The sequence below is a fragment of the Neophocaena asiaeorientalis genome, unplaced genomic scaffold (assembly GCF_003031525.2).
Source record: "Neophocaena asiaeorientalis asiaeorientalis breed wild unplaced genomic scaffold, Neophocaena_asiaeorientalis_V1.1 scaffold62, whole genome shotgun sequence".
Lineage (NCBI taxonomy): Eukaryota > Metazoa > Chordata > Mammalia > Artiodactyla > Phocoenidae > Neophocaena > Neophocaena asiaeorientalis.
The window spans coordinates 4,141,547-4,157,400 of record NW_020175191.1 but is presented as its reverse complement, the minus strand read 5'-3'; the positions used below and the strand labels follow the sequence as shown (position 1 = coordinate 4,157,400).

General features: G+C 42.0%; 1 protein-coding gene across 8 annotated transcripts in view; it reads right to left on the bottom strand.

Annotated features, from left to right (window-relative positions):
• Nucleotides 1-15,854, bottom strand: part of SLC22A15 (solute carrier family 22 member 15) — a 119,936-nt gene that overhangs the window by 72,055 nt on the left and 32,027 nt on the right. For 5 of the 8 annotated variants that reach the window (XM_024764842.1, XM_024764844.1, XM_024764846.1 and 2 more), the window contains exons 3-5: nucleotides 8,446-8,578; nucleotides 7,644-7,808; nucleotides 1,121-1,250 (exon numbers count right to left, since the gene is read on the bottom strand). In XM_024764842.1, coding sequence (XP_024620610.1) covers nucleotides 1,121-1,250; nucleotides 7,644-7,808; nucleotides 8,446-8,578 — 428 coding nt within the window. Of the gene's footprint in view, nucleotides 1-926; nucleotides 1,028-1,120; nucleotides 1,251-7,643; nucleotides 7,809-8,445; nucleotides 8,579-15,854 lie in introns of those variants that run through there. The other 3 variants (XM_024764848.1, XM_024764850.1, XM_024764849.1) reach the window with 3 other exon arrangements.

The following is a 15,854-nucleotide window of genomic DNA, read 5'->3' as shown; positions in this document are numbered from 1 at the left end:
AAAAAAAAAAAAAGAAAATTCGTTGATCTACTGATATTTATATGAATGCTTATTAATTCAAGGAACTATACTAGGAACCCATTTATTCCAAAAATTTACAATACACAAGCTAATAAAATATGGTTAGTTTTCCTTTCTAATAAAATTATGTCACTCTATTTCACATAACCAAATTCATTTCATAAATTTTGCCTTTCTAAATATACATTAACTATTTCTACTATACTCATTTTTGTACTTAACAATCCTCTTACTTTCAAAGAGAGAATGAAAACAGATTTCAGGTCAATTCCCACCAAATCTCAGTTAGTAGAACTTGAATAAAGGATTACTATATCAAATCGCTATTTGAGTGAAAATTCTATTACGGGTATCTCTCACTTCACAGAAGAAAGGTGGTACCATTGGCTGAAAACTGTATTTATCTCAAAGATTTTAATGATTAAAATTAGAGGCCTGATACCTGAGGGGAGAAAACCTTTCAGAAGCACAATAAAACTCCTGGTGAAATAGGCCTAAATTGGCGGCTCATCTTACAGCCTTTAGAGGACCATGTGATACGCTGTGTGTGTGATAGTCTGGATGAGTTTTTTGTAGAACCCTGCCCTGACCAGGGCATCAACCTTTTACTGCTTTGAGTCCATGCACTCTAAGGATTTCTCCCATATCTGGGTATCTTCCCATGTCCACATGAAGAGGCCCTGAAATTATACTCATCCGTGGGATGAAGAGGTGTCACTATATGTTCAATATGCACAGATTGCTCTATAATATCATACCTCAGTCGCACCCCTAGCACGTGATCTGACCAAGCCTGAAGATCTTTCAGCTTGAAGCATTAGATTAAAGAAGAAATTGGTACCCTCCATTGGCAATATGAAGGTTAAAATGCACTCTACTGAGAGGTTACTTTAAACACGGGATACCTGCATTCTGAATTAATTAAGCATCTCTCTTCCCAGGAGCTGCCAAGCATTGGAGCGCTTGCGGAATTTAGTTCTTCACCAAAGTCAGTTCAGGCAAACTCCTGAAAGGGAATAACGCCGCTCATTGACCCGCATTCTCTTAAGACATTCCTTCTGCTTATTAAATTAAAAGTCTAAGAGGAAAAACTACTTACAAAGATAAGAGAAAGACCACTGTTCCCTGCAGGTTAACCAGAATGGCTAGGGTTCTCCAGGAGCGGATGAAGTATCCCAACAGGGCATACTGGGCGATGCCGACTGCGAAGAAGAGGCCACCGATCGACCCTAATTCAGGAGAAGAGACTTGTTACTGGGGAAAGGACCATCTGCAGCCCCATTTCCAACCCAGGTCACGGAGTCAATCCCTTCCTTGTGAGATGTCAGCAGAAAGAAAAACCTACACAAATATGGAGGATCAGATGATATAACTAGAAGAGAGGCCAAGAAATTAGTGGAAAAGAAGGAAGGACAGATGAAAAATACAAACCACATGTGGTCAAGATGAATTTTAAGGGCCTGCCCAAGTGCTTTCTGCATTGATGTTGTACTGACATCCACCTGAACTTGTGGCTGAGGCTTGGAAATATTGTTTGCTACACGGTGGGAAGGTTTTTAGGTCATGAGACTATGAAAATGCTGGGACTGCATCTTTATCACAGGGGCTGTCCCTGAAATCCTTATCTTAAATCACAACCTACTCCCCAATTCTCCCTATTGTCCTTCTCCACTTAATTTATCACCATCATATATATCACCATCAGTTATATTTGTTTCTTGTCTGTCTATCCCAAGTAGAATATAAGTTCTATGAAGCACGAATTTTTGTCAGCACACTGACAGAAAAAACATCATCTATGGGGTTGTTAAGGATTCTATGGTTTTTGAAATAAATGCTGAATGGGTACAAACCCACTGCCTTGCCCAATATACTGGCAAATTCTATACCTCTGACATACTTTCTGTACCTGCTACTATTAGTAGTAGTTATATCTATCGCTATTTATTTATATCACAGCTACTATTTATCGAGTATTAAGCCTTATCCATACATTGTCCTATAATGCAAGTACCATTATTAGCCATACACAGCCATATAGCTCAGAGAAGTTAGGTGCCACTGCCTAAAGACACAGGGCTGTGTGTGGCTCAGACAGGAGGCGTTGTCCCCTGGTCTATCTGACTGGAGAGCCTGCACTCTGTGCCGTTCCCCTCCCCGTCACCACCCTTCTGGGGGAAGGCGGGCTCCTGTGGGCATCCCACAGCAATAGGACTTGTTACAAGAACTTTCTACAACAATCCTGTAAGACAAATGTTTCTCTTATTCTTGTCCGTAGATTATTAACCTGTAACAAAAACAATGCCTTGTATGCTGTCTGCCCTAGTGAGGAAAAGGGAGGCACAGAAGGGAAAGCTGCTGTGACAGCAAGTTCAGTGTGCTCAGAAAACCAGTCAGAGCATGTGGTCCACTAAGTAAGGGAATGCGGACTTCCATTCCCTGTGATTTCCCTGGAAACTTGAGATAATCAATAGCTATTACAGGTTCATTACAGTGCACTGAATAGCACCTGGTTTCCAAGAACAAGGGTTTCTGTCATTGCTCAGAACAGTCCTGAGTACTCAGTGCCCACTGACAACAATGTAGGCAAAAAGTCCAGAGACCACAGGATGGGACCACTTCAGAGGGACCAAGTTCAGACCCCAGTTCTGCCACATGCTGCTGTGTGACTTTAGGCAAATCAATGAACGTCTCTGAGCCTCAGTTTCCTTATCAAGAGAAATAATAATATCTACTCCAAAGGGTAGTTATTGGTTTCAAATGAAACAATGCATGTGGTACAAATGTGAGGACGTTATTATCGTCCTACTGTTAAAATGGGTATAGCCCCTTATATCTATTAACCTCCCCCAAAAAGCCATCTGGAAGCCTCCTCTACCTAGCCTCCTCTATCAATAATTATAAAATACTGTCTGCCTAGCACTCCTTTCTAATTCCAAGAACGCTTTCCCTTTTTCAGAGAGATGACCTCCCCATACTTTACCCCTGTGGTTCAAGTCAGGGCTGCCAGTCATGGGCCTCTTGCTGGGACCATCAGAGCTCCTACCAAGGATTTTAAATACTGGACGTGGTGGTGAAACCTGAGAGCTGCTGGGCCCCATCCCTGACTGAGCAGAGGAAGCTTCTCAGAGATGACGGGAAACAGAAATGAGATGCATCTGACTTCCAGGTTCCAGATATCGCAAGGGCCTGGCTCTTCTGTGGTTTGGTTGTGTTAACCAAATGATTTCCCTTTATACCTAAGCTCATCACAGTTGAAACCCTGTCTCAGAAAGACTTGGTATCAACTGGATATAATGGATAGGAGGAAATGATTCAAAGGTTCTAGTTTAATGGCTTTAAATAAAATGATGACATTACTATAGAGAGAGGTCCCAGAAGAGGATGGAGATTTTAGGTAAAAGAAAGCAATATGTTTAATTTGAGGTGCCACTAGACATTTGTATCTAATATCCAGCAAGAAGCTGCACATGTATGCCCCAAAATGACAACAGGGATAAGGTGAGGATACAGGTGTGGTAAGGCTCTAGGTCATTTGGTTAAAAAATTTAATTAGAAAAAAAAGATCACTTCAAATCACCACTTTTGCACATTGTAATTCTGGAGAACCACAGGTGGTTGTGTAACTGTTTATGGGCATTTGGGTATTTATGCCTATTTTTCAGGTTTCTTTTCTGTTTATTTTAAATTAATTTCATGTCTGCTATTCCCACTCAGTTCGCACTAGTAAAAGCCAAATTTCAGCAGGTTAGAAAATACTGTATAGTTATGACTTAGTTTTTGTAAATGTCTCCAGTGATCCCTCCAGTTTTCAAGCACAAGCCATGAAGTCCCCTTGATTCCTCTCGGTCTTGCCTTTTCTGCTGATTCTTTAACAGGTCAAGTTCCCACCAAATCCAGCTCAAACGCACCCTCTTTCCTCCTCCTCCACTACTCCCACCTGGTCTAAGCTGCCTCTGGGTTGCATGGGGCCAACCACACCAGCCTCCTGAATGACCCCTCAATTTCTACTCTTGCTCCTCTATAATCCATTCTTCACACGCCCACCAGAGTAATCTTCCTGTATACAAGATCCCATTGTTCCTCTCTTTAATTCACTCACTGGCTACTCACTGCACTGTGAGTGAAAAAACCCCCAAAATTCCTCATTTGGCCTATCATGGGCCCTATATCATTCTGCCCCTCCAATCTGATCTCATCCCAACCTCCCCCTGCCTCTCCACACTGCATCTTTTCAGGTCCTCAGAGAAGCTCATTCCTACCTCAGGGCCTTGGTCCTTGCCATTCCATCTGACTGGAATGTTCTCTCAGAATCTCACATGCCTAGGTCTCCCTCATCATTCACATCTTTGATCAAACACCTACATCTCGGGTTTCTCTAACCATCTGTCCCCTGCACTTACTGCCTAGTCTATTACCCTGTTTAATTTTCTTCACTGCACTTAAAATTTTCTGAAATTACCTCATATTGGTTATGTCTCTCCTGATTAAAACATAAGCTCCATAAGAGCAAGGACCTTCCCCCACCCTGGCCTGCCATGTTCACCCTTTTATCACAAGTGTCTACAAAGGCAGTGTCTGGTACATGGCAGGGTCTATTTAATAAATGGATGTTGTAGAACAGATATGCAAAGGAGCAGCTCTAGGACACACAGCAACATGTTTACAGTTGTGGTGTTCACGTGGGTAGGATTATATGTATTATTTATATTTCACTTCTATATGCTCTTGATTTTTTTTTACAATGAACATCAATTCCTTTTGTTATATTTATATAAGAAAAATAAATAATAAATATATTAATATGACATTTTTCATAGCTTTAGTATTTTTTCTACTCTCAATATTTTCAATCAATTATCCTCATTCTTGTTAAGAAATACACTGCAAATTGGTCAAAAATGGATGTTTTCAGTTTGTACTTATATATTTTTATATGTACTTTACATAGTATTTTATACATACTGCAAATATTTTGTAATCAAGCACAATTTTTCAAAATCTTTTTTAACCGCTAAACAATTAGGCTACTTCCAACTAATCCCCTATTGCTAACCTTTTAGGGTTTTTTTTTCTCAGTTTCTTGCAATTCATGAGCGTATCTGAAGCCACAGGAGTGTATAAAATTGTGCTGGAGAGAAAACAGCTTAGAAAGAAAGGCCAAGGACAAAATTCTGGGGAAGAGTCGGCTCATGGGAGAGGGACGAAGGAAGCTCCTCACAAGAGTTCCAGGGGCATCAGAATCTTACTTCTGTCCTGGTGCAGGTCAAGTTCCCACCAAATCCAGCTCAAACGCACCCTCTTTCCTCCTCCTCCACTACTCCCACCTGGTCTAAGTTGCCTCTGGGAACTCTCTCAAGCTCCTTCTGAATTTCACATTGAACTTGGCAACCATCTGATACCACCGTTGCAGGTTTTTTTCCTTTCTCCCTTTTCCCTTTGCTATAGAAATTTTAATAGCCCCATCTTAACTCAGTTTCAAGGACAAGAATGGAAGGTAAATGCACTTTAAGAGCAATCTTTTCACTGGCTTTAGGCCGAATGGCGAGGAAGCAAGAGACCAGGAGGTCTTTCTTTTTGCCCAAAATATGCAACAGGACAGGAACAGTCCTAGAGAATTGGGTAGGCTGGGGGCAGTATATGTGTTTTGTAAGAGAGCATCTTCTTCATGGAACAGCTAGAGTCAAATGTGAACATTTTAATAGAGAAATGTGCTGGGTACACGAAAAATATGTACTCATGATGCTCTACGTGAGCAAGATTTTATTTTTTTAATTATTTTTTTTTAAAATAAATTTATTTATTTATTTTTGGCTGCACTGCGCCTTTGTTGCTGCCTGAGGGCTTTCTCTACTTGCAGCGAGCGGGGCTGCTCTTCGTTGGGTTGCGCGGGCGTCTCATTGAGGTGGTTTCTCTTGTTGCAGAGCACGGGCTCTAGGCGCACGGGCTTCAGTAGTTGTGGCTCGCAGGCCCTAGAGCACAGGCTCAGTAGTTGTGGTGCACAGGCTTAGTTGCTCTGTGGCATGTGGGACCTTCCCGGACCAGGGACTGAACCCGTGTCCCCTGCATTGGCGGGCAGATTCTTAACCACTGCACCACCAGGGAAGTCCCTGAGTCAGATTTTAGACTCAGGAAAACCAAAACCCCAGGAGAGGGTGCCTTTGTGTCTTCCCCGGACAATGTGAGTGGTCGTGATCACCATCATTACTCATTACTCATTCAACCCACTACTTGAAAAAGTGACCTTAAAAGTCTCAATGCAAACTGAAGACTCAGAGGACATTTTCTCACTGACCCTGACTTAGGAGCTGGGCTAGGGAAAAAAGAAGCCCATCTCTAAAGGCTTTGAAAGCTGCTATAGATAAAGTGAGTCATAAAAAAAGCACCACGTGTAAGAGACAGGCAGGAAGCCTGTCCTGCTAGGACGGAGCAGGTGTCTCTTGCTCCCCACCTTAATTCTAATTTGTCCAACCCTCTGTGTCCTTCAGCTTGGACAGCAGTTTGGTCGACATACAAACAGAGCAAAATTTATTTTATTTAGCTTTGTCTTCCAGCTCAATACATTAGCCCTCACCAACTTTGAAAACACCACCAAGCGAGAAAAAAATAGGCTAAGCAGACCAGTATTCGTATAAGGTGACCCACTGAAGATCTAAGAGGGGAGTACTCAGGGAACAGTGGGACAACACGAGCCTGGCGTCATCCTAGCCCTGTCAGTCACGAGCTGTGTGAAAATGGGCGTATCACCCCTCCTTTCAGAAGTGAAGCGTCCTCATCTGTAAAATGAAGGTAGAAACTCTTAGCTTGTAGGCTCTGGGGACATGACAGATAGGAGTCAGATGCCCAGCATGGTACCTGGCACATAACAGACACTCAGCAAATGGTAGCTGGCACGCTCTCATCCACATCCTCATGCAGGCAAGTTCCTACAGTCCCACAGTCAACTTGTTCCCGTATTAGTACAAGAACATCAATAGCACTCAGGAATTGTCAAATGAATGGAAAGCGAAACAAAGTTCTCACTGCAAACCTACAGTCCACAAAGTCGAGTCTTAGTGCAGCTGTTCTCCTAAGACATTATTTTAAGTCAAGGAGCTTTTAAAGTCATTTATTTTACTATAGTGTAGTTCTCAAGAAGATGATGGGATAGTTAAAAGGAATACAGAATATGGCCTCTATTCTGGAACTTAAACATCATTAAAGAAATACAAGAGTACTACTAACTTTAAGAGACCAGTAAAAATCAGAAAGGCCTAGGAGACAAGGATTTAATACAATACAATACGAAGGCACTGAGAAAGGAGTTTCTAGTATTTCCTCTGCACTATTTTTCACTTTACCGGTAAAAAGCAGTTAACGAACACCCTTAGGCAATCTGTGAGGATAGGGGCAAGGTCACCATCTGTGAGGCAGGCCCCATGGGAGACTATCTAGAGAGGAATACACATAAAATGACTAATGACTCGTTCAAGGTCATACAGAACAAACTCAGGAAAAAATCTAATAGCTGGATAGAGCACCTCAAGTCCGAGTGCATTTTTAGACTCGATGGTTGAACTGGTTCCTATCAAGTTGTCTGGAGCAGCTCCCCATCTCCATGTCTGCATGGATTGAAGCAGTACCTGCGAGTGCCCAGTAGGCGGTGCCGACACATTCGTTCAGCAGGACAAAGGCCACCAGCGACATCCCTCCATTCATCACGCCCACCAGGAAGCGAGTTATTGCAAAGAACTCATATGAGGGGGAAAACCCATTTGCGATAGCAAACAAGATGTCAAGAGCGCAACCTAGGAAGAGAAGAACTCTATTCAATAATGCACAGGCAAAACAGCATTTGATGAACGTAATGTATTATATCCATTAGTTTGTAAAGAAAAATCTTTGTCAATTTAAATTTTCTGAGCTATGTTATTTTTAAAAAATAGTTTCTCTTAAAGACTATCAAGAAAAACTGAGGTTTTCTTTGTGACAACTGGATTTCTGTCATGCGCAGTTTTCAATTATTAACAATAATGCTGGAAACTGAAAAATCTTAGCTCGTACTCAGCTTGTCAAGAGGACTATGCTGAGACCTACACAGCTCATCTGAAATGAATCAGCACACAAGATATAAGGAAATGGATCTAGTAGACTGCCTCGATCTTTGTTCTCCTTAGAAACATGGCATGAATTCGAATCCAGGGGTTGTAGAATTCACCAGCATGAAAAGCTTACAGTGCAAATATCTGGCCTTCCTCGGGTATGCTGGTCACTTTAAAATGCTTGGCCAGAATCAACTCAGCCTCTTGCCAGTGAAATAAAAATCAGTTCTGGGTCCACATGGCAATTCCCTGAGAACCTTAAGGAAATGGTCCCCTTATTATTTCCCTGGGAACCTTAGGGAAATAACTCCTCTTATTCAGTCCATGAACACTAAGAGATTACCTGTGAGATAGACTTTTTTCCTTCCGAACCGATCTGAGAGCTGACCAAATGAGATAACTCCCACAAACACACCACTGAAGAAAAAAGAGCTTGCTGCACTCACTTTGTAAGATCTGTTGGCAATTAAAAACCACTAGAGAAAGAAAAAAACAAAGGGCAGACATTTAGGTCACAGAAAAGATGGATGGATGGAGTTAGCTATTAAAAAAAACAAATGTACAACAAAAACTTGAATATTGGAACTTCTCCACTGCATTACCTCTATTAACCGGAATTCAGCAGAACATCCATCCAGGACAACACCCAAGGAGCTTCTGTCTTCAGGAACCCCAGAAATCATTATTATAAAGTGCTCCCACAATAGTCTATACACATCTTGTGCCAGCACTGAGCACAGTATGCAACAGCTAATTACTTACTCATCTGTTGGTCATGTCTTTGATCCTAAGTCCCTGTGTTTCTAGACAGGAGGAGCCGTATCCCATTAATTTCCATTTCTCTGACACCTAACGTTTTACATGGCATATATGAGGCAAAAAATGAACGGTCCTTTTCTCCAATAAATTAATGGGCTTAAAATCTCTTGAGTACTTTCCTTGAAAAACTGAACATACAATTACCTTATGATCCAGTGATTCCACTTCAGAGTATATACACAAAAGAACTGAAAGCAGGGATTCACAGATTTTGTACACTAAGGTTCATAGCAGCATTAGTCACAATACCCAAAAGGTGTAAGGAACCCAGATGTCCATTCGTTGATGAATGGATAAACAAAATGTGGTATATACATCTAATGGAATATTATACAGCCTTAAAAAGGAATGAAATTCTGGAAAGCTACAACATGAATGAACCTTGACCTTACGCTAAGTGAAATAAACAGACAAAAAGGGAAAATACTGTATGATTCCAATTATGAGTGTGATATTGTAATTTACAATAAGCAACATATATTTGGTTTTTATCCATTGTTCCTGGAACACAGCTCCTGAAATCCTCATAATTTCCTATGTAAGAACCACAGGGATATCTTTTTTTAATAATATTTAGATTTTTTCCCAGGCCCTGGAAAAGCTTCAGAGCAATAAAGGTAAAATGGGTGTCTTTTGTTATTTGTGACAAGCCCCTTGCTTATGTTAATGAGGTGACTTTTGGAAAGCCCCTTAGATGGGGGCTGGTTGTCAGGGGAACCAACCATGTGAACAGAGGGCTGGGATTTCAGCCCTGCCCTCTAGGCGTCTGGGTAGAGGAGAGTGACTGGAGGTTGAATCAACTGCCTATGGCCAGTGGGTTAATAAATCATGCCTTCGTAATGAGGCTGCCATAAAAACTCAAAGGGAAGGGGTTTGGAGAGCTTCTAGGTTAGTGAACATGTGCAGGTGCTAGGAGGGTGGTCAGCTCAGAGAGGGCATGGAAGCTCTGTGTCCCTTCCATCCTTCCATACCTTGCCCTGTGCATCTCTTCCACCTGGCCATTCCTGAGTTATATCTTTTTATAATAAACCAGTGATCTAGTAAGTAAAATGTTTTCTTGAGTTCTGTGAGCTGCCCTAGCAAATTAATCTAACTGGAGGAGGAGGTCCTAGGACCCTCTGATTTATAGTCAGTTGATCAGAAGCACAGGAAGCAGCCTGAACTTGTGACTGGTGTCTGAAGTGGGTGGAAGGGGCAGTCCTGTGGGACTGAACCCTAACCTGTGGGATCTGACGCTAACTCCAGGTAGATGGTGTCAGAACTGAACTGAACTGCAGGGACACCCAGCCCGTGTGGCAGAACGGCTTGAGGTGGGAACCTCCCCCTCCACACACACACACACTCCCACCCACCCACATTTGGCGGCAGAAGTGTCTGAAGGGAAGTAGTTGCCGGTAGAGGAGAAACCAGAGGAGTGTTTTTCCTTTACCTGGAGTAGTCACATCCACAGACACAGAAAGTAGCATAGTGGTTACCAGGGGCTGTTAGAGTGAGGAGTTACTGGTTAGTGAAGATAGAGTTTCAGTTTGGGATAGTGACAAAGTTGTAGAGATGGACAGGGGTGATGGTTGCACAAAGATGCAAATGTACTTCATGCCCCTGTACTGTATACTTTAAAATGATACATTTTATGTTATGTATATTTTACCACAATAAAAAATAATCCCTTGAGCACTATTACCTTCTATTTTAGGAAAACTTATAAACTCAAAGAGGAAATAGTCATCCTCTGCTTAAAATGTCATTATCTAAAGCCCTGCCTAGTGATGTGCTACTGTGATCTTTGATTATAAAGCAACCTGTGTCTCAGAGGTGACCTCAGAGAACCAAGAGAATGCTCTTCTCTCCCCTCCACAGCCCCCTTCCTAGGCTCAGCAAAGACAGGTTTAAGAAAACCCCTTCTCGAAAACTCACATGGAGACACCCCTTAGTTGTCCCTTCTCTGTCTTTCAGACCACTCCTGTCCCACACTTTGACAACCAATCATTATGGCCCAAAGCATATCTAACTTCCCTCCTTCTCTTGTATTTCCCGTAAGACAAGATCGATAAAGATCCTGACAAGACAGCTTCTGTACATCTTTATGCAACAACAACACACAAAAATTTAGGCACTGGAAACAAGAATAATGCCCCTCACTAATGCTGTGCTTTACTTCTAAGTTCTTCTGTCCTTCACATGCGGTTTTTAACAAGATTAACTAACTGGTTTTCCTAGCTCTTCACGGATTAGAATAGTAGTCCAGTGTGACACTGCCCTTAGAAACAGTAATCAGGCTGTTACCGCTCTTGGTGGCAGTCATAATTTAAATAAGAGAGTGATGGAAGCAATATGACTAAAAAAACTGAACTACATTCCAGGCTTTTTTCATTCCGGTATTCAATAAATAGTTGATTAGTTTCTACTAGAGGTTAGTAACTATTCTGAACACTGGGAATACAGATGCGAACGATCTAGATTTGGTTCCTGCCCTCATGGAGTATAAGTTCCAGTAGCGTAAGCTAGACATTAAACAAGCAAACACAGAGGGAGAGACTGGGAGGAAACCTCTTTACATAAGATACTCAGGGAAGCCTTCTCTGGGGAGGTGACACTTGTGACCTGAATGATGAGAAAGTGACCAACCCTGAAAAGCTGTTTGGACATGAGGATAACTGCAGCGGCCCTAAGGCGAAGACACATCAGGGCGCCTCTCATGGGGGTGGCAAGAAATGAGGCCAGAGAGGTGGGCAGGCATCAGGTCATGCAGGGCCCTGAGCCACGGGAAGGAGCTAGGATTTTATTCCAGTGCAAAGGGAAAACACTGAATTACTGTATTTATGTCTCTAAAGATCAGCCTGGGCCACACTTAAAGAATACATTACAACAGGGAAAAGTGGGAGCAGGGAGGCTACTGTAATAGTTCAGGAGATAATGGGGGCTTGGACTAGGATGAAAGCAATGGTGGTGGGATTACATGAATTACATGAACGTGGGATGGATCTTGAAGGTAGAACTAGCAGGACTTGCTGATGAATGAGATGTGCAGCAGGGAGGAGAGAAAGGGAGAGTCAGGATTTAACCTAAGTTTTTAACTTTAGCCATTCAGTGAATGGTGATGACATTTACTGAGATTGAGAAGGCTGCAAAGGGATTTCAGGTATGTGGTGGTAAATTTAAGAGTTCTCTTTAGACACGTGGAGGTTGAGATGCCTAAAAAACACCCAAGTGGAAATGCCAAGCTAGCATTTGGATGTGGGTCTTGAGCTCGAGGGAGAGGACGTGAGGGGTTATGAACTTAGAGATAAGGAAGAAGGCTCGGGACAGAGGCCCAGGACACTTCCACATTCAGAGGATGAGTAAAAGAGAACGGCCACAGAAAACTCACAAGCAGGGGTCAGAGAGAGAGCAAGAAAACAGGTAGGAGGGTGGTGTCACAAATATTACAAGAGGACATGTGATTCAGGGAGAAAGGGGTGGTCAAGTTATGTCGAATGCTGCTTTAGAGGTCAAGTTAAGATGACAGAGATGTACAGTTATATTTGGAAACAAAATGGACACTTAAAACATAGCAATTTCGGGCTTCCCTGGTGGCGCAGTGGTTGAGAGTCCGCCTGCCGATGCAGAGGACACGGGTTCGTGCCCCGGTTCGGGAAGATCCCACATGCCGCGGAGCAGCTGGGCCTGTGAGCCATGGCCGCTGAGCCTGCACGTCGGAGCCTGTGCTCCGCAACAGGAGAGGCCACAACAGTGAGAGGACCGCGTACAGCAAAAAAAAAAAAAAATAGCAATTTCAGTAGAGTGCGAATGGCAGCCGGATTGGAGAAGGTTGAAGAACTGAACAAGCTTGAGAAACTGCAGGCAGAGAAGCTATCCTTGCAGGAGAAAAGTACTTGGAAAAGCAAGAAGGAAGGGGCTTGAGTGTACCAAGGAGAGCGAGTAGCCTTTCATAGAAGCAGGGAGGTTCCACTGTAAGTGGGAGGAAGGCAGAATGTGGGTTCAGAAGCAGGTAGTAAAGGAACCCTTGCTGGACTGCATCATTGCTTTTTCACTGAAATATCAAGTGAGGTCGACTGTTGAAGGGAGTGTAAGTGGAGGGGGAGCCAGAAGTCTAAGGAGGAAGAAGACAGGCCCTTCTCAGAATGGGACATGGCCCATTCACAGGAAATGTCACACGACTGCCATACCGAATGCACACTTGAGTTTTGTACTTATCCATTTTGTGAGGAGAAGGTGGGGAGTTGGGGGGTTCCCAGGAGCATTCCACAGGGAGAGAGGTACCAGGAGGTTGCAGGGATTTGCAAAGGAGTGTTTATTATAATAACAAAATACATGCTGGTTAAGGAGAAAAGGAAGACACAGGAGGATGGTAGGTAGTGAAATAATGTCACCATCAGGAAATCCCCCTATTTCTTTAACTCCTCTGTACTTTCCATTCTTGCCCTTATTGAAATTTGGTTGTCCCCAGAGGAAATCACTCACTGAACCAGATCCCTCTCAACTAGAGGCTGTTTTTCCTTTTACACCCATGGACCTGAGAACCTGAGCTGGGAGCAGATAGCCAAACTTCAAAATTGTCAGCTCGTGTGAAGATCACATCATTAGACTGTGTAACCTACTACCTTTCTGGGGCAGAGAATCTAGCCCGTTTGGACATGGCCACTCTTCCTTTCTTGCACAGGAAGAGAATATTTCCCGATATCCCTGACAATTAGGATGGCCACATGATCAAGTTCTGCACAATGAATGCAAGCTCTACTACCCTCCTGCTTAGAATGCCCATGTGAAAGCTGGAGCTCTAAAAAAATAAAAGCAGAGTTACCATAGGATCCTGCAATCCCACTCCTGGGCATACATCCAGAGAAAACCATAATTTGAAAAGACACATGCACCCCTATGTTCACAGCAGCACTATTTACAATAGCCAAGACATGGAAGCAACATAAGTATCTATCAATAGATGAATGGATAAGGAAGATGTGGTATATAAATACAATGGAATACTACGCAACCATAAAAAAGAATGCAATAATGCCACTTGTAGCAACATGGATGGACCTAGAGATTATAATACTAAGTGAAGTCAGTCAAACAGACAAAGACAAATACCGTATGATATCACTTATATGTGTAATCTGAAAAAGAAAAGATACAAATGAACTTACTTACAGAACAGAAATAGACCCACAGACACAGAAAACAAACTTCTGGTTACCAAGGGGGAAGGTGGGGGATAAATTAGGAGGATAAGATTTAAATGTTTTGTCTTGTTTTCAATATTAAAGGACCTACTGTATAGCACAGGGAACTCTACTCAATATTTTGTTATAACTATAAGGGAAAAGAATCTGAAAAAAATATACATATATATATGTATATGTAAAACTGAATCACTCTGCTGTACACCTGAAACTAACACAACATTGTAAATCAACTATAATTTTAAAAAATTAAAAAATAAAAAGATAATGTGTGTATGGAAAAGAAAAAGAAAAAAAACTGGAGCTCTACCTGAGACCATGATGAAGAGGGTCACTTGTTAGTGCTTAGTGAAGTCAAAGGCTGGGTCCCTGACAACACTGCAGTAGAGCCCAGGCACTGCATATGTTTTTAAGTTCTCCAGATGATTCTCATAGGCAATCAGGTTAAGAATTCCTGCCTTGGACCTTGTCACCCTCAACAACAGCATCACCTCTAAAATCTTGATTTTGAACAGCCCACTCACCATTCCCTAGACTTCCACCCACTTCCTCCAGCACCCCTACTCCAAACATTCTTCAACCTCTTCAAGGCCTCCAGTTACCAAACACTACAGGAAGTATGGCCTGAGTCATCAAAAAAGCTTAAGTCATGTTAAGAAGCCCTGATTTGAGGATCTGTAAAGGAAATGGTAAAATACATTTTAAAGTTTCACACAAAATGATTAAAAGAGGTTTGGAATTTGAAGGAGAAATTGTTTTGTGAAAAATTAACTTATTCTGGATGTATGGATAGTTCTGTGACAGAATTTTCAACTTACAAGGAATGCCTATGAGGATAGTTTTCCAGGTTGAAAAATGAATTTAAATATTAGGTTGGCCTAGAGAAGACAGGGCTGCATTCGTCCCAGGGCTATATGCCTTCTCTTACAATGGCCAATAAAAAACAAGTACAATTAGGCCTTGTTAACACCCTGCAATTTAAATACTTGCTTTTATGTCTTTCATATTCTTAGTGTTTGTTTTGGTGCTTTCATGCCTTTAAAATCTGGCCTGCAAGTTTAGCTTTGACTATCCTGCACCTCAATTCTGCTGGTCTGTTTACATGGCCAAGAGGTTCAGGCTCACACTGATTGGTTTTGTGTTTAATCACTAAGGAGAGGTCAACGTGGCTGCTCCATCATCAACTATCCCGTGAACCATTTGGAGGACTTCTCAAACTCATCAAAAAGGCTGTAATATTATCCTTCTAGCAATTGGATAACTATCAACTTGGATGGCAAATTTAGGAAGACATAGCCCAAGGAATGTTTGACCAGCAAATTTCAAATTCTAATTCTTAGGCTGCCAGTTCTAAGTGTCAAAGTAATTTCTAGTAGTTTTTCTTCAGGTCAATGCTGGCTGGGCTAATGCATCTTCCTACTTCTTCTGGAATACATGCAGGAACTGATAGAAAAATTGAAAAGCACTGCCAGGTTTTAAAAAAGCAAATTAGAGAATGTGAAAAATGGAACCCAGGAGATCTCACTGACAGATGTAGGTGAACTGGGGATGGCTGACTCAGGAATGCCAAGTCAAGCACTTACGACAATGTGTTTACAATCCACTTTCCACATTCCCCGTGCCCTAATATTGTGCAATTTTGGTTTAAATGTTTTGTCGTTTTCAATATTAAAAACTTTCCAAATATAGTTTACATACTTATCACATACCTACTATATGATCTAAAGAGTTTCATTTCGTCAAAGCTCAAACA